The 18941-nt window shown below is 35.1% G+C and overlaps 1 protein-coding gene across 1 annotated transcript; it reads left to right on the top strand.

Moving 5' to 3' along the window:
• The first annotated feature begins 2010 nt into the window (after positions 1–2010).
• On the top strand, positions 2011–17223 carry LOC128995226 (pachytene checkpoint protein 2 homolog). The gene is made up of 9 exons (XM_054420172.1): positions 2011–2381; positions 4919–5099; positions 6799–7008; positions 7749–7976; positions 10588–10781; positions 11642–11795; positions 12203–12321; positions 14463–14617; positions 15685–17223. The coding sequence occupies exons 1-9, from the start codon at positions 2329–2331 to the stop codon at positions 15687–15689; spliced, it is 1299 nt and encodes a 432-aa protein (XP_054276147.1). The 5' UTR covers positions 2011–2328; the 3' UTR covers positions 15690–17223.
• The last annotated feature ends 1718 nt before the right edge of the window (positions 17224–18941 follow it).

The following is an 18941-nucleotide window of genomic DNA, read 5'->3' as shown; positions in this document are numbered from 1 at the left end:
GTGCACTTTTCCTGACGCAAATTCCTATCAACCATATAGATTTTGCCTTATAGCTTCGTAATTCACTGGACTGCCGCAATCATACTCATACTGATTATTCTATACATTGTATATTAGCATTAGAATACATCAAAGTTGATGTGATGGGCTTAGGAAAAAGATTGTGCACTTTTCCTGACGCAAATTCCTATCAACCATATAGATTTTGCCTTATAGCTTCGTAATTCACTGGACTGCCGCAATCATACTCATACTGATTATTCTATACATTGTATATTAGCATTAGAATACATCAAAGTTGATGTGATGGGCTTAGGAAAAAGATTGTGCACTTTTCCTGATGCGAGTTCCTATCAACCATATACATTTTGCCATATAGCTTCGTAATTTACTGGACTGCCTCAATTTATACTGAGTGTTCTACACATTGTATATTACCATTAGAATACCTCAAAGTTGATGTGATGGGCTTAGGAAAAAGATTGTGCAATTTTCCTGATGCGAGTTCCTATCAACCATATATATACATTTTGCCATATAACTTCGTAATTCACTGGACTGCCGCAATCATATTTATACTGAGTATTCTACACATTGTATATTACCATTAGAATACCTCAAAGTTGATGTGATGGGCTCAGGAAAAAGATTGTGCACTTTTCCTGATGCGAGTTCCTATCAACCATATACATTTTGCCATATAACTTCGTAATTTACTGGACTGCCTCAATCATATTTATACTGAGTATTCTACACATTGTATATTACCATTAGAATACCTCAAAGTTGATGTGATGGGCTCAGGAAAAAGATTGTGCACTTTTCCTGATGCGAGTTCCTATCAACCATATACATTTTGCCATATAACTTCGTAATTTACTGGACTGCCTCAATCATATTTATACTGAGTATTCTACACATTGTACATTACCATTAGAATACCTCAAAGTTGATGTGATGGGCTTAGGAAAAAGATTGTGCACTTTTTCCTGATACGAGTTACTATCAACCATATACATTTTGCCTTATAGCTTCGTAATTCACTGGACTGCCTCAATCATATTTATACTGAGTGTTCTACACATTGTATATTACCATTAGAATACCTCAAAGTTGATGTGATGGGCTTAGGAAAAAGATTGTGCACTTTTCCTGATGCGAGTTCCTATCAACCATATACATTTTGCCATATAACTTCGTAATTCACTGGACTGCCGCAATCATATTTATACTGAGTATTCTACACATTGTATATTACCATTAGAATACCTCAAAGTTGATGTGATGGGCTCAGGAAAAAGATTGTGCACTTTTCCTGATGCGAGTTCCTATCAACCATATACATTTTGCCTTATAGCTTCGTAATTCACTGGACTGCCTCAATCATATTTATACTGAGTATTCTACACATTGTATATTACCATTAGAATAGCTCAAAGTTGATGTGATGGGCTTGGGAAAAAAGATTATGCACTTTTTATGTTCGGAGTTTTAATTGATCGCGTTATGTTAAGCCATAGCTACGTATAATGTACACTACGGTCTCAAATATGCCTTTTAAAATAGGTCAATTAATTAGTTTTAACTTGTATACTCGTTTTATCAATGTATAATTGACATTATATAAATATAAAAACATCATTTCGCACCGTATTGTCATTGAATTGTGTTTCCGACATCCCTGCAAAACACGTTTGTGGCGTCCGCAGGAGTACCAACCCACATCTATTACAAACCGAAAAAGCGCTGATGAAAAGAGCCGCTAACTTCACGACGGTTTTATACACGTCATTACGTCAAAGCAAAGGGCAGGACGACTATTGAATTATTGAATTGATGTGATCCTATCTGATTCGATTGACTATTTTGACCACGACCACTTACCTACCAAATACCAATACAATACAAATACCGTACCGAAATGACCGATGCCGATACCGGATGCCTAACTATTGAGTACTGACTAGTGACTGACACTGGTGCAGTGGTGCACTCGTGTGTTCATGTAATCGTATCCGTCCGTATGTAGTGTATTTTAAGAGTAATCTCAAACTCAAACTCAATCTGTCCTTGAGCGTTTTGAACATTATTATATTGGACTCGACTACTGGGGCAAGATGACTGAAGAAACAGATTTATTTTGAGCGGGATAAACAAACTAACTAGCCTATTTTATAACATCACTACTAGTAGTCAGTAGTCACTACTAATTTATAGGTTAAACTAGGTTCTTGGCTAGAAAACTACTTGAAGAGTGTAATTAATCGCCGGTATTGTTAACTCACCTACGAATTCAAATAACTTAATTGCAGTGATTTTAAATCCAACATGATGAAAATGAATCCAGTATTACATGTAGAAATTCTTAGAAGAGAAACGAGGTAAGATTGGTTAGGGTAGGTGAGGGCCTAAGTCAATAAGATTTCTTTCAGTGTTTTAATTTTCCACCCAGCCCCATTTAGGCTAGTATGAAATAATGGTAAGGATTGAAGCAAATCCTAGTAATGTTTTACAGGCTAAGTGATAAAATTTACTTAAGTTAGGCCTAAGTTACCTATGTAAATAAATGGCTGAATCTTGTGTAGGCATACCAGAGGGAAATGAAGTAGGCAGGCCTAAACTTAGACATGAGAAGGTTTTTAACAATTTTGTTTTCTCTCAAACGAAGTCCTCTTGAAGCTTTGTTGTATTTAGCCTACTTTCGTTTAAACACATTTCACTCTCAGGATGATCACCAAATGAGGATAGGACCTAGGCTTATGTAAGTTAGGGATTCGGATTGCTAACAATCATTAAGCACGGCACAAGCACTTCCCCGTTACTGCAACCCAACCCCTTGGCTTCACCTTTCCATATGAAAGCATACTTATTTATCACCTAAATAGGCCATACACTTTGAACCACTGTCAATCCATTCAGACAATCAATTCACAAGTTGACCGTCTGTTGTCAGCATAATTAAAGGCCATGTTTTGGTTTAAGTGTTCTTCTTTATGTTATGCTCCACTGACAATGTCAATGCATGTGTGTTTTAAAATTCAAACATGTCTTAAAAACTACCCTAACTTAGATAAATAGGTAGTGTAGCGTCTCCGCTACAACAAGTGGAGTTTGTTTTTGTTTTGGCGTCCAATTGTCCATTTGTTTTTGTACCGAAAGTAGCCGTTGCCCATGACGTCACGCAGACGACTCGCGACGGTCACGGTCACAATAGCTAGATGTGTGCGCACCCCCTAATTTGCCGGCAATGAGGATTCGGTCAGTCTGTAGTGTATGGTAGCTGCCTGCGGGTTATCTTCAATCGGACGAGTAGCCTTAGCATGAGTATAATATAGGACTAATAGGGGTTGGGGAAGTTTGTAGACTAGGGCAATGAGATAATTTAATTAGGCTACCGTATGTCGATTATTAAGTTTACCATGGTTGTGTTGTGGTTCAGTTTCCAGTTTATTAAAATTAACTAGTAAACACATTGCTTGAAATCGAGCAATTGCAAAGAAGTAATTAAAGTAGTTATTTAAAAACAAATAAAAGTCATCATAATTTCCGATGAGTTTAAAAGACTTTGAAATGAAAAATAACAGCAATTAAAATATACAGCTGATCAAAATGTAAACAATCATGTTCTTCATAAGGATAAAATGGGAACTTTAACAGCTACTGGGGCAGAGCCCAAGGGACTTTAAAAAAAATGTAAGGTCAGTTTGCAAATGTACGCGACACGCTCTTTCCAATGAGACGTCAATGGATAAAATCGGTTAAGAAATGGTGGAGGAGTTCAACTGACAAAGTTTCATGTAGGCCTAGCGTATTAATTATATAGATATTTGAATTCACATTACAGTAACTTATCTTGTAGATTTATTAATGAAATCAGATTAGTCCATTTATATAGATAAGTCTCTGGTTCTCTGTTTATTAATTATATTTACCTATTAAAAAAACATAAAAATTGGCTATGATACGCAGCTGAGGTATTATTGTGCACTTTGACGAGGTTGTTAGGTTTATTTGAATATGGTTCAAGCAGCGACAGGAATTGTGAAGATATATTGAGTCCAGGTATCTTAATTAACACCATTCAACTGCATTTTGCCTCATCAGGGCCTACTTTCTTAATTACAAGCAGTAAATTTGAAAGAATACCAGTATTGTTCCAATTTTATCAATTTTTCATCAAGATATTGTTTTGTTAGCAAATTGCAAAACCAGATAAAAAAAAATTCGAGGAAATTTGAAAGTATAATCAATTTACTGCCCATTGGTACTTCAAATGAATAAACTTGTGATTACTTCATCCTATTTAATTCAATTCAATATTTCTTTATTCATTAAAGCACAAAGTACCTACATGAATAGTGTCATTCTCTTACATATTTTTGTATTACAATGTTCTTACATTCTATAGATACAAAGTTCTTAAAATCTAACATAAGTTTATACAAATTAAAAATTAACGCTCCTTCTAAAATTCTAAAGTTCATCTAGGGAATACAATACCTTGTTGCCGAGAAATGTTTTAAGACCCCTCTTAAATCCCACCATGCTTTTTGCCCATTTAATTTCATTTGGAATTTTGTTGTACAATTTGGAGCCGGTATAACTTGGTTTTCTACTGTAAAGTTCTAATCTGTGGCGGTTTAAAGCAATGTTGGCTTTTATTGTAGTGGTGGTGTTCACCAGTTAACGCCAATAGAGAAAATCTGTTTTTAACATATAGAACTGTTTCATAGATATACAACCCATATACTGTCATTATTTTAAAATGCTCTTTTGAAGTTCTCGAGTCAAGGTCCAAAATAATTCTTAAATAAGTTAGCTTTTTTTGTAATTCTAGGATTGTTTCTAAGTTATTGATAGATGTAGCGCCATACAGAGAAATGCCTATGTAAATTCTAATAGTGACTTTATTTTTCAGCAGGCCTACTGTCAGCGTAAAAGAACTGAAAGAAAGTGTTCAAGAAGAAATTTATCGTCTTGGCAAAATAAAACCCGGAACTTGCATTACACAGTTTTCAGATAGAATCCTTGTGGAAAATGTAGAACAAATACAGATTTGTGATAAAGATGGCGAGAGTAGTCTTCATCACGAAAAACTGGTAGGCAATATAAAAAGCTTAAGTTATACAGTACAACCTCAGTTATCCGGAGGAGGCTAACTTAGGCTACATAAAAAATCGGGAAGTACAAAACAATTAAATATATTTTTTTTATATTTGGAAACCAAAAAAAAAAATTACTTTGAAAGTCAACTTTGCAGTCAGTTTTGCATGAAAATACTAGTACCAGCATGATCGGGCCATGGGAACGGGGTTTTATGGCCCAAAAATTTGATTTTCTCATTTTTTATTTTACCCTCAAACCAACAATTTCTCAATTTCTATCTAGGCCACTTTCAAGAGCTTAAAAAACAAATAATTTAGTATATCATTTGGTAGTATGTGTTTTTTTGGGGTTAGCGGAATTTTACCCCCTGAGCAAAACTGATGTCACAAACCAGGCCGGGGTAAAATTACGGCCGCAAACTCTAGAGTTGGACAAGATCAGTTCAATAAATTAAAGGCCGATTCAAAGGTATATTTTCACGGTAGTGATATTAATCAGAACAAATCAAATTATAAAACTTAGAATGTTACCCCCCGGAATTTCACCCCCTGGCTGGATATAGAAATTAGTGAGAATAACTTAATTTTAGTTCGGCCGCTTAAAAAACGACCTGCCCCCTAATGCTAAACCAATGCTGGAGGTGGTCGCTTTCTAAGCGGCCGAACTATAGTTTTCTTCTTTCAGGTTTAATTAATACAGTAGACTCCCTCTTATCCGAACTCCTAGGGACCGAGGCCAGTCCGGATAACGGGTTTTCCGGTTAAGCCGACGTCCCCAAAAACTCATTAAAACACACCGTTTACGGTGATATTCGACTTAAATTTAGGAGAGCATTGTATTTAGACATGTGATTACTGTTCTCAAATCTTTCCCACGAGAACAGTCGTTTCAGTACCGGCCACTTCCTGCCGATCTAGTCCGATTAAACCAATGTGCTGAAAAAAATTGTCCGGTTAAAGAGATGTAATTTCCGTTGAGTGTAGTCCGGTTAAACCGATGTCCGGTTAAAAGGTGTCCGGAAAAGAGGGAGTCTACTGTAGTAAACAATTTATTATTAAGTAGCCTATCTTAATTTATTTGTAACCTCTACTAATGAAACAGGTTTTGGAATATAATTTTGAGATTCGGGATTAGATTTTTTTGGGGCAACTGTTTGTTTATAACGTGTATGTAAACGAACTGAGTAGCCCGTATGCATATTAATTGTTTCGATCATTTGTTTAACGATTGATTATATGACTGAGGAAAAAAAATTCCCTCGTTTGTATCGTAACAATAACAAAATACTATCCCTTTATTGTTTCTTCAGGCACAAACCATGAGCTGCCTGTTAAAATGTAGTTGTAGGCATCCGGTACAAAGTATACAACCAGTTGTTGTGTTGACTACTGTAAGGAAACCCATGGTATGTGCTCGAAGAAACAAATAGGCATCAATCTATCTATATTAATAATACGCTACATGAAACTTTGTAAACAATAAGGTCTAGGTGTGTAGATATGCAAACTGACCTTACATTGAAAAAGTCCCTTGGGCTCTGCCCTGGTGGCTTTTAAAGTTCCCATGTTATCCTTATGAAGAACATATTTGTTTAGTATTATAAATAGGTAACATACCTTATAAATCCGACAAACAGCTCAATTTTATTGAAGGTCTTTACTTAAAACTGACTAACTCAATGTTGTTATTTAGGCTGATCTTCAAAACGAGTTCCTGCCCAGAGACGTGTGTTTGAATTTCCACGTCTATCGGCTCAACACAGAAGGTGTGCAATTAGAGAGCATGGACTCAGGAGACCAGAGTGAGGAAGATCAACCCGTGGCCAATCATTGGATCTTGCCTTCTTCAGATTTTCGAGGTCTTTGGGAGAGCCTTGTTTACGATAATAATGTCAAAGAAAATGTAGGTGCACAGAATGTATACTAACTTTATGAAAACCTTTTGTCAATTAGTTGTTGCTGCAGTTTAAAATTCTTATGGTATTCTTATTGAGAATAGGTAAACTGTTGTAGTTAGCTTATTAAAAACTTATTTTGGTAGTTTTCAATAATTCTTGATTTCATACTAAATTACAGTACTACCATTTTATTAAAAAATAAACACACATTTTATTACATTTACTGTAGCAGCAAAATGCAAAACTGTAGCACAGGGTGTCTACCAACTGGCAGAGGCGGATTTTAGTTTAGGATTTGCCACCCCTGGGCTATCCACAACTGGCCGCCCTCCTCCCCCCAACCGTGTGACGAGAGAATTTCAATAATGCAAGAATAATAGAAACTGTCTCTTTTTAACCATTTACAAGCTGCTATACCCGTGCTTTGCAACGGGAAGATAATGTGACCTAAACAGCTATTAAAGTGGTGCTGATGTGTGTTTTAAGATACAGCAACTCTATGATTTAGTTTGAAAACATGAACTGATTTAAAAGCGTAAACCTGCTTACTTTAAAACCCCTACTTTTGATGTTAATAGATCCCTAAGAATATTATAATAATATTATAATATTATAAGAATAACAAAACGTAAAGTTATGGACTTAAGTATGTACGAGTATTTGAAAATATTGTAAAATAATACTTTTTTAAATCATCAATGACTTTGCCAAGATCTGCTGTACAAGTAGCCTAATGTTGTTGCAGCTACTCAGCTACATGGAAACTACCATGTTATTCAGTGATTGTAAGGTGGACACAAACATCATCACATGGAACAGGCTGGTTCTGCTACATGGACCTCCAGGCACAGGCAAAACTTCCTTGTGTAAGGCTCTGGCTCACAAGCTGTCTATCAGGATGGGCCACAGGTACACACACGGACAACTGGTGGAAATCAATAGTCACAGTCTATTCTCCAAGTTCTTCTCTGAAGTGAGTCAATTTTCAATTACTACTGGTTTGAATACCCAGAGTGTACCATAGTGTTGTGCTACAGGGGTTGTAATCAGCATAATGTACCACCACGTTGATTTTTGCTTCCCTGTTAGTTGGCATGAAACAGTAGAGCATTTTTCCCTAAATCTAAATGAAATATTTTAGTTCTTAATTTTATGGTCAATAATGTATCATAATACTTTTTTTATTTTATACAAATTATTAGTTTGTTGTGTGATGTGGCAAATAGTTGTCAATGAACTAATTTGTTGTGTTTCGTGCTCTATCACCCATTCCATTTTTGAGCGGAGCGAGCGAAGCTCTTATACGTCGACTCTTATGCATTTCGTAATACGCAAACTCCTCCTAGACGGCTGAATCAATCGTTTTCAAATTTTTCATGGTGATAAAGACCATATCGGTGAGTGCCAACATCTATATGGCGTTAAAAAAGTCTCTCAGGAATCCGCCCCACTGGGTCTCAAAGTTTCAATGTAATCCTTATGGAAGCAGTATTTGACACATAAACAAAGACATATAATCAGCTGTTGACTTTTGAATGCAGTAAATAAAGAAATAGCTGATAGCATTATTCCACAGATATTAGAACAGAAACGGTATGGATCATAAACGTAATGAAATGACGACACTAGCTTGAGGTCCGTGACGTAGGAAGTGGTAAAGGAAGTAGTAAAGGTTAGCAGTCTGGAGTGTGGAAACTGTATATGACGATTAGATTAAGGTACCTGCATTCCTAAAATTCTATCGGAAGGGATGAAAACAGGTCCCCGACGTAGGAAGTGGTGACGGAAGTAGTCAAGGCAAGCTGACCGGGGTGTGGGAACTGTTTATGACGATTAGATTAAGGTATCTGCAATTCTAAAATGGGAGGGGAACAGGTCCGTGACATAGGAAGTGGTGAAGGAAGTAGTAAAGGCGAGTTGTTCGGAATGTGGGATCTGTTTATGATTAATAGATTAAGGTATTTGCAATCCAATAATGCTAAGGAAAGGGAGGGAAACAGGTCCGCGATGTAGGAAGTGGTGAAGGAAGTACTTGAGGCGAGCTGTCCGGAGTGTGGGAACTGTTTATGACGATTAGATTAAGGGATCTGCAATCCTAAAATGCTAATGGAAGGGAGGAAAACAGGTCCGAGACGTAGGAAGTGGTGAAGGAAGTAGTCGAGGCGAGCTGTCCGGAGTGTGGGAACTGTTTATGACGACCAGATTAAGGTATCTACAATCTTAAATTGCTATGGGAAGAGATGTAAACAGGTCCGTGACGTAGGAAGAGGTGAAGGAAGTAGTAAGGTGAGCAGTGTGGAGTGTGGGAACTAGAAACCGTTTGTAGCAATTAGATTAATGTATCTGCAAAGCTGAAATGCAATGAGAAGGGATGGAAGCATGCCCACGACATAGAAAATGGTGAAAGAAGTAGTAAAGGCTAGCAGTGTGGAGTGTGGGGAATGTTTGTGGCAATTAGATTAACGTATCTAAAATACTAAAATGATTTGGAAAGTGATGAAAACAGGTCGATGACGTAGGAAGTAGCTCAGGAAGTAGTAAAGTATGAGCGTAGTGTGAGAATCGTCTGTGGCAGTTAGATTAATGTATCTTCAATCCTAAAATGCTATGAGAAGGGAAGGAAACAGACCCCACGACGGAGGAAGTAGTGAAGGAAGTATTAAAGGCTGGCAGTGCAGAGTGGGGGAACCGTTTGTGCAGTTAGATAAATGTATCTGTAATGTAATACATAAATGCTATGAGAAGGGAAGGAAACAGGTCTATGACGTAGGAAATGGTGAAGCAATTAGTAAGGCTAGCAGTGCAGAGTGTGGGAACTGTCTTTGGCAATTACATTAATGTATCTGCAATCCTAAAATGCTACTAGAAGAGAGGGAAACAGGTCCACGACGTAGGGGGTGGTGAAGGAAGTAGTGAAGGTGAGCATCGTTGAGTGTTGGAATGGATCAAAATTTACAACTGAGTTGACAACAACTGATTTTTACTCCATAGAGGCAAAACACGATTTTTACTCCCTAGAGAGTAAAAATGCTACTTTAGACCAGCAACGCATGCATTAAAAACGACTGTTTTTTTACTGCAGTATGACAAAAACAATATAATATGAACCCTTGATGACTCCGCTCAATTTTGTGGATGCCTCTGCGAACGCCACCTAGTTAAACATCAAATTTGATTTACCATCAAATTCCTAATAAATTGATCCACAGTAAATTTGTCTACAGCAACCCAGAGGAAGTACAGGCAGCTCTAAATTATGTTTGCCGATTCCTAACCAGAACTTATGGGCTACAGAATTTTAATTTTATGTTTTGGTTACTAAATATTTTATTTTTTGCTTGATTTATTAGTGTTGTATTTCAAAACTAGTTTTAACAATGTTTTGGAATAATCATCATTATTAATTCTTTCGCGCATACATGTCTTAACACTGCTACCTATGAATTTTCTTGACTCAAGAAATGTGAGGTGGCTACAGATCATACATAATTTTCACAAACTTGCTCTCATCATTGTAGTGATACATCATCCATTCTACATTATTACCAATATTACAATTAATAATGTTTTATTGGTGTCGGCAGAGTGGCAAGTTGGTTGGAAAGATGTTTACCAAGATCAGAGAGCTGATTGAAGACACCAACGCCCTCGTGTTTGTCCTCATTGATGAAGTGGAGAGTTTGACAAGAGCTCGTGAGTCGTCTATGAGTGGCGCTGAACCTTCAGACATGATACGAGCAGTCAACTCTGTTCTCACAGAGATTGATCAGATTCGCAAGTATGACTTTAATAAAATTACCTACGTAATAGTTCTAGACTACTAGTAAAAACCAAAGTAAAATTCAATTCTGACCTATCAGAAATGTAAATTTTGTGTCAGTTTTATCAAAATTCCCTGAAGAAGAGGAGGTGGATATTACTGTAGCCCTTGTGGTAAAAATAAGCAGTGCCGGATTTACCACTGGGCAAGCAAAAGGAGGCTGTTGCGTTTTGTATCAAAACAATGTTTTAAGGTCATAGATAAAATTTTGATTTTGTAAAATTAATAATGTGAATGTGCCATGAGCACGAGAAAGGACGATGTCCCGTGAATGCAGGAGGAGTTGACTATTGCACAGCAATCATGGGTGGTGTCACAGAAAACATACTACTATAACCCACAATGCCAACCGCATGGTAAAAACCATTAAGTGTTTTGAGAGAGCTTTGCCTGTCAATCCGTAGGCAGCGCCACCTACGGATTGACAGGCAAAGCTCTCTCAAAACACTTAATGGTTTTTACCATGCGGTTGGCATTCTGGGTTATAGCAGTATGTTTTCTGTGGTGTTGTTCACAATTTTGTGCCAATTGCAGGTGGGGATGTTGTTGTCCCGGGATTGTGCAGAAGTTATATCTAGTGGTGGAGGCCTGTGGTAAAAAATATCAGTTGAACAAGTGAAGAAAATACAAACACACACGCAAAAAGAAGAAGCTCTAAACTCCAAAACTGTGCTGCTTTTATTTATTGTTTCTTAGTAATTTTTATAAATCAGACATTCCATTGCTTAAACTGCATTAACGTGGCTATCAGCAAAAGTGTTTATACTTTCAAAATTCATGTAACAAATCTCCTAAATTCGTAATACTGTATTTTTCAGGTTTCCAAATGTGATGATACTGTCAACATCAAACATAACCGGAGCGATAGACGGAGCGTTCCTCGACCGAGCTGATATCAAACAATATATTGGATTGCCATCTTATCATGCCATATTCAAAATCTATCTAACATGCCTCAAAGAGCTTATTCGGGTATGTATGGGAAAAAGTTGATTATAAGTCTTATTATGTGTTATAAGTTTATTGTACACGGCAACCGTAAACGTCAGTTTCAACAAGTATACACAAGCAACACAGTATACATGTGGGTATAGCCTAACTTAACCAAGTGGTGCTGATACTTTAGTTTAGATGTGTGCATATAACCCTTAGATATATCTTATCTCTAATAGTCATAAAATTTCAACACAAACGGGACAGTACTTAAGTGTCTTAGGGCCTCCTCCGATTTAACTCTTATGTTGTATTTTATTTCATCGTTTTGGTTTAACTGGCTGTGGTATTCTGTACCTATTAGTATGCCGTGGTGATATGTAAGTGATTTAAAAACTATAAGGGGTCAAATGAAAGGTTTTGACGTTTTGCATTTGTTATTTCAGGTAAACCTGATTGTATCTTCTTCTCAATTTGACTCGCTAACATTTGACAGACTGAGGCTAGAGTCTAATGGAGAAGACAGCACACACGAAAGTGTTCAACAGTTATTAGCACTTTCAAGGTAAGAACCTGACTACAGCTATGATCAGTATTAAGAAGTGTGTAAATTCACCCAAACTTGGGTAAAATTACTCATCACCAACTTAATATAATGGTAAACATCTTAGTACGTTGTTCTAGCCTACTGGTAAAAGGCTGTCAAGTAATTATCTTTCATTTTTCATCCCACAAATCAAGATAGTTGTGTTTAATTTACACCAGAAGAAAGCATGTATGCTTATAAATCAACAAAGTGATGTATTGTTATTGTTATCCTTATTTTTTGCGTAGTTATTAAGACAATGAGAAAGGACAAAGTATTTATAAATTTCATCACCGCCATATCCATTCCTAATGTTGTTTTGACTCAGTATAAATAGTACTAGTGTACCTGTTGCTCGAATTTGATCTATTGCGAAGTATTACGGCATTATTTTAAAACAAATAACAGTCATAATTTCCGATGACTTTAAAAGGGTTGACTCAGAGATTATGGAAATACTAACGATGTACATAACAGTTCGATGTAATCAAAATATCTTATCATTTAAAAAAAAAACTGGTCTTGTTTTTAGGGTTTTCTAAAAAAAATTCCCACTCCCCATTAGGTTGTCCACAATAACTTATAAATTCTAGAAAAACATGATTTCTATTTCTCCTACTTTGTGGTGTTCTGTTCTATGACTTTCCTATGTTTCCGTAGATTGCAAATCGGCTCTTTCAATTATTGCTCAGTTTTCTTTTTGGTATATCAAACTGTCCAGGCTTTCTCGCTTTTTTCCATTGTAATATTTACGCCAACCCAAATTCAAATAATAAATACTAGTGTACCTGTTGCTCGAATTTGAGCAATTGCGAAGCATTACAGGCGTTATTTTAAAACGAATAACGGTCATAATTTCCGATGACTTTATAAAAGTTGACTCAAAGATTATGGAAATACTCATGATGTAAACAACAGTTAGATATAATCAAAATAGTTTGTAAATATCTTATCTTTTTTCAATAGCTGATCTTGTTTTTTAGAGTTTTCTACAAATGTTTCCCACTCATAGCCGTATTAGGTTCTCTATAATAACGATTATAAATGGGAAGAAAAAAAACCATTATTTCTATTTCTTCTAATTTAGTTTTATTTTTAGTAGGCCTATACCAAATTGTCCAGGATATTTTTTTCCCATTGTAATAATTACACCAACCCAAGTATTGTCTACAGACGCAAAGAAAATCTATTTTAAAATCAGAAAAAACCTTTGCAAATACTTCATTTTGACAAATTCAGTAAATCACAATTTAAATATTAACAGCTGTTTCATTAACAAGTTGTGTAAAATTATACATATGGTCATAATGTAAACAAATCTGCTGAGGGGACTTTAAAGGCCTCTGGGGCAGAGCCCCAAGGGAATTTACCTCGTTTCTCTTTTGATGGGTCATCTACAGACCAAGACCTTTCTTTAGAGAACCCTACCAAGTTTCTACGCCCAGCCGTTCTCTGAAATTAGCTGTAACAAAAATCCGTTTTCCCCCATAAGAATAACATGGGATGGGAATTTAAAGGCCACTGGGGCAGAGCCCCAAGGGAATTTACCACGTTTCTCTTTTGATGGCTCATCTACGGACCAAGCGCTGTTTTTAGACACCTCTACCGAGTTTCTACGGCCAGCCGTTCTCTCAAATTAGCTGTCACAAAGAAAAACAGTTTCAAATTAATATTATAGATTATTTCATTTCAACCAAGTCATAAAATATTTGTAGCACACGTTTCCAAAATGAAACTTCTATGTTAATATTAACATCATTTAAATTATCCAGCTGATCATAATGTATACAAATATGTTCTTCTTAAGGATAACATGGTCCCTTTTTAAAAGCCACTGGGGCAGAGCCCAAGGGACTTTTTCAAAAATGTAAGGTCAGTTTGCAAATCTACACACCTAGACGGAACATTTTGGTATATAATATGTGGGGTTAAATCTTAAAACAAAAAAGCCTTATTGTTCACAAAGTTTCATGTAGCGTATTAATAATATGAATAGATAGATTACTATTTTTTAATGCAGGTAAAATGTGTATTTAAAAATGACTAAAGTAGACTGTAGGTTTAAAGTACACTGCTCAAGTAACTTATAACTAAAACACTGTAGAATCGTTCATTTCCAGATTGAGTGAAGGACTGAGCGGCAGAACATTGCGCAGGATACCTTTTTTGGCCCACGCTCTGTTCGTCAAGTCCCGAACTGCGAATCTAGACTCGTTTCTTAGAGCAATGGAATCAGCTGTTATGCAACAAAAAAATGAATCGGAATACAAGCCAAGTAAGTATGTCTTCATTTGTCATTTGAAAGCTATGTTTTGCTACAATTTTAATTTTATCTCCACTTTTTGTGTAAACATTCACAGGATAACTTAAAAACAAATTTACGGTAAATATGCATTTTAAGGTCTTCACCCGATTTTACTAGAAATTCAACGCTGATTCCAAAAATGATGCTCTTTTTCTGTGAAAAAAACAACAATAAACGTGAAAAACGGAAATAACGAATATGCAATTTTTATTTTCATCCTATGTCAAATAAGCGAGATATTACATTTACAAAAATGAGTTTTTGTAATACCCCTCAAATGGATAACTCCCCTGTCCATCCCACCATTTCCCGATATTTAGGCCTATAGGAAATTATTGCGTTTTAGATTTTACCATGTAGCTCTTATGAACTCTGAAATCTTGGCCAACTACTCCATTAGCTTAAAAACAATAAGGATTCAACGCAATTAACAACCTAGTAGACTATAACCTACACTTCTTGCAGCCACAAATCCACATAAACACCCCGGCCTACCCTCCGTACATGCCTAAATATAAGATCATGTTTAGTTTGTGTTTTCATATAAAACTACCATTCTTCCCGGAAAATTCCTGTTCTTGTGCTTTCCACACCCTATAATGCAATTCATATAAAATTTGTGGAAAAAAAGTACACCGTAATAGACAGGTTTGTTTGATAATTTTGCTGGAAAATCCTTAACTGATGATCTTCGTACAGACATAACCAATTAATTATTGGGTTTTGAAACATGATTTCTTGACCCAAGAATGTTACTTGCACAGATTTAGTTACTACTGTATTGTATTGTACTCTCTTTAGACCTAAAATATCCATTGATTAGTTTTTCATTTTGGTATTAACATAGCGTCTTCCATACGTCCTTACTTCCATATTTCCAGACTTCCATTTAAATAATGCATATATCTTGTTAAATAACTGTGCTTATTCATTAAAATAATAAGAAATTGAATTGTTTTAGTATTTTTTTTAATAATGCATCATTAGCATGTGAATAATATTTATTTGATCTTTTATGTCTGTGTGATTTGTTTCAGAATAATCAAATTTTAGTCTAAATATGTTGAAGATCTCATATGAAGAAACCTACAAGTGATAGAGGGATCAATATTTTCACACTCCTATTTAGCTATTTTAACTTAATGTGATAAACTTATTCATATAAATATTTTTGTCTGTGTAAGACTAGAGTTAAAAATAAAAACTAGAGGTAACACACTACATAAAAAAAATAGCATCCGTTAAAATTTTTCAAATTGAATAAAAACAAGTTTTGATTCAACGATTCAAGTAAAGAAAAAATTGGATTCTATCAAATTTTGTGTAAAATCTGTCTTTATATTCAGTAACTCTTCATAACCAAACACTCCTTGATTTTGAAAAGCATATTACATTTCAGTTTTGTCTGATATGATTCACCTACAATAATTTACCTAATTAGTATGCTTAAGGGGAAGAAAATGTTAAGTTTTTAAAACTTATTATACGACCCTCGTTAAAAATATTCAGTGTTATATTTGCTATCAAAATTAAAATCATAATGATAAATTTAAATCCTTCTCTTGTAATGGTTTTGGTTGCTTAAATCTTGTTTTTGTAACATCTACTCTTGTTTCCCTAAAGACATTATTTATGCTGTAGGCTACAGTAATTTCAAAAAACACTATCACCCATACTGTTGCTTGAGAAGTAATGTTATAACTTAACAGTCTTTTGAATCGTCAACTAACATTGTTGTTCTTTTGCTGTAAATACTTTTTTCCAAATTAATGTATTACACAATTTTTTTTTACCACTAATAATTAAAATCATTCCCCATCTTAATAAAGCTTCATCGCCTCATAGTTAAGCACAATAAACAGATACCTAGTGTTAAAAGTATGGCGAAGCCATCATATTTCTAATAAATATGTACTATCTTTGTTTTGGATAGAGATAGGGGATTATACCACACAACATGACTGCCCTTTGGATAAAACTAATGTTAAATTAACATAAAGCTAGGGGTTAGGTACTTAAAAGACATCCTCATAATGAAGTTACTGATGTAGTATAGAGCACAAGTGCCTGTGTTATAAGACTTCAGTCGGGATATCAGGCTTGCTTGAACCGCAAAGAGCTGACTGTAATACTGACCACAAAAACTTTACTAAACATCTACATTCATAAATAAATCAAACAGTAAACTACCACTGAACGTATACCAAGGGAGGTTATAGTTGGAAATAAATGTCTAGAATTTAATGGTTCATTTTATATTCTTCTAAATTGTGTTTATTGTGTCCAAGATGCCCTCATTACCCTTAAGGTAAAGCCTGTTATCCCAACAAAGACACACAATGATGATTTTTAAAAAACATTTATTTTTTATACTATTTTGTTGGATTCTATAATAATGTGACATTGTTCTAGGCGATTTTGTGTTATTGATTAAGATCTGGAGTAAATAGTTGTTTTAAGTTAAACAATTGTTTTTTGTGTTAAAACTATTAGTGTAAATTGTACTTCTTGTAAACTTTTAAATACAAAAAGAGCTTCCATGTCAACTATAAAAGTCGTATTTTATCTTCTGCTTTTTCCTAAAACCTACTTTATTATATCCACTTTAATCCAAAATTTTCAACAGTTATGTAATTTAATCATACTATGAAAGTGTGTGTTTTTTTTACTGTGAATTGAAAAGCTAATTAGTAAATAGCTTAATCACTTCACTAAGACAGTGAAATAACTTATATACATATTTTAAGTTGGATAGGTCTATGAACGCAGGGAATACAGAACAGATTGAGATTGCCTGTGTATCTTTTTCACTAAGATGAGCTGGCTCTTCAGCAAGAATAATTTTTTTAAATATGCCTACTTTATTCCAGAGGTTGATTTAAGAGGAGACTCAGTAGAAGACACTTAAATATGTGGTCAGGCAGAATCTATTGCAGCATAGTAAGAAAGGCTATGTTGGTATTTTTAGTTTTATTTATATTTAGTAATCATGTTAGTTTCACTATACTCATCCCTGGCTCTATAGAATAGCTTACAAACAAATCGCAGAGACCCTCTTCTGATAGTGCGAACACCAACACAGACAGCAACAGTTGCTGTTACTGCAAGTGTAAACTTTACAATCCATCTTACCAATCAGCGAGACTGTCCGGCACAGGGAACATATAATGTATGTTAATTGTCTTACACAATTAACATACACGAGGTGTTAGCCCGTCCTACGTACGGGAATTCAGTAGTCAGTTAAAACCGTGTACAATTCAGATCAGCTAGTTTACAATAAAACAGCAATTCTGCAATTTTTACGATGTGAAAAGCGTTGAAGTGAGATTTGCAGCCGATTCGCACAGACACACACTGATACACTGATTATAAGTAGTCTACAGTAGAGAGAGTAATAGTCAATTGAGAAGTGCATAGACCTAGTCGACGATACCACCTTCCATCACATACCTGCCTCTTCCATAATTATTATCACCACAATACAACTACTATACACAATTTCCAGTAGGTCTGAATAGAAACGACCTAAAATAAAACGACAATATCCAATAAAATTCACAGTACACATAATTTAACTTTGGTGTCCTAACATCAAAACTAATCGTCACACCTATCCTTTATATAAATTTCACTGCATTAATTGCTAAATAAATAAGTGTAAACAAAGAAAAGTAAAAACAATAACAGTTTGTTTTGAAACAGCTGTTTGGTTCAAATAACATTCATTTGAAAAAAATAACTGGTCACATGTAGCAGGAATATAAAAAGTAAACACGCTAGTAAAACTAATGACGTAATTGTCCATGTTTATTATCCATACCGTTATCAGTTCTATCCTTGATAATTACCCACCCTCATTGAATAAATGTACATTGTAATTTCCCATATTAGTTAATTTAAACTACAATATATTCATAGTTGAAATAAAAGTGATATTTTCACGTTTGGGGGCGCTGATATAGGCACCCCCAAACGTAACCACAACTGAACACGATTTCATAAAAGGATGGTTTGTCTAATTGCAGTATCCTAGGTCAATGTTGACGTTGTGTTCAATCTATGTCATCCATCTGTTTATCTTTTTATAAAACCCGGCTGAGGTTGTGGTGGTAATTTAAAATCGTGATTCCTGATTATTCTTGATCTTCTTTTTATGACATCAATATTTCCGGGCCTTGGAAATTTAAAGCAGACAAACATTAATTGTAAACAAAAAGCTACCATGAAGAATTAAAACAGGTAAAAATTGTTATTTTTCTATTCTTTCCTTGAAAATTGGAGCAGTAAAATA

The sequence above is a fragment of the Macrosteles quadrilineatus genome, unplaced genomic scaffold, assembly GCF_028750875.1.
Source record: "Macrosteles quadrilineatus isolate MER2022 unplaced genomic scaffold, UCM_ALF_1.0 Scaffold_5__1_contigs__length_97177068, whole genome shotgun sequence".
Taxonomy (NCBI): Eukaryota; Metazoa; Arthropoda; class Insecta; order Hemiptera; family Cicadellidae; genus Macrosteles; species Macrosteles quadrilineatus.
Note: the sequence above shows the minus strand (reverse complement) of the source record. Positions and strands in the feature narration are given on the sequence as shown.

What these genes read in the sequence shown, in the direction of transcription:
- LOC128995226 (XM_054420172.1), top strand. Translation starts at nt 2,329, where the DNA reads ATGATGAAAATGAATCCAGTATTACATGTAGAAATTCTTAGAAGAGAA. An exon ending in ATAATAATGTCAAAGAAAAT is followed by an intron (nt 7,009 to 7,748) that starts GTAGGTGCACAG and finishes ATGTTGTTGCAG; the next exon opens with CTACTCAGCTACATGGAAAC. An exon ending in GAGATTGATCAGATTCGCAA is followed by an intron (nt 10,782 to 11,641) that starts GTATGACTTTAA and finishes TGTATTTTTCAG; the next exon opens with GTTTCCAAATGTGATGATAC.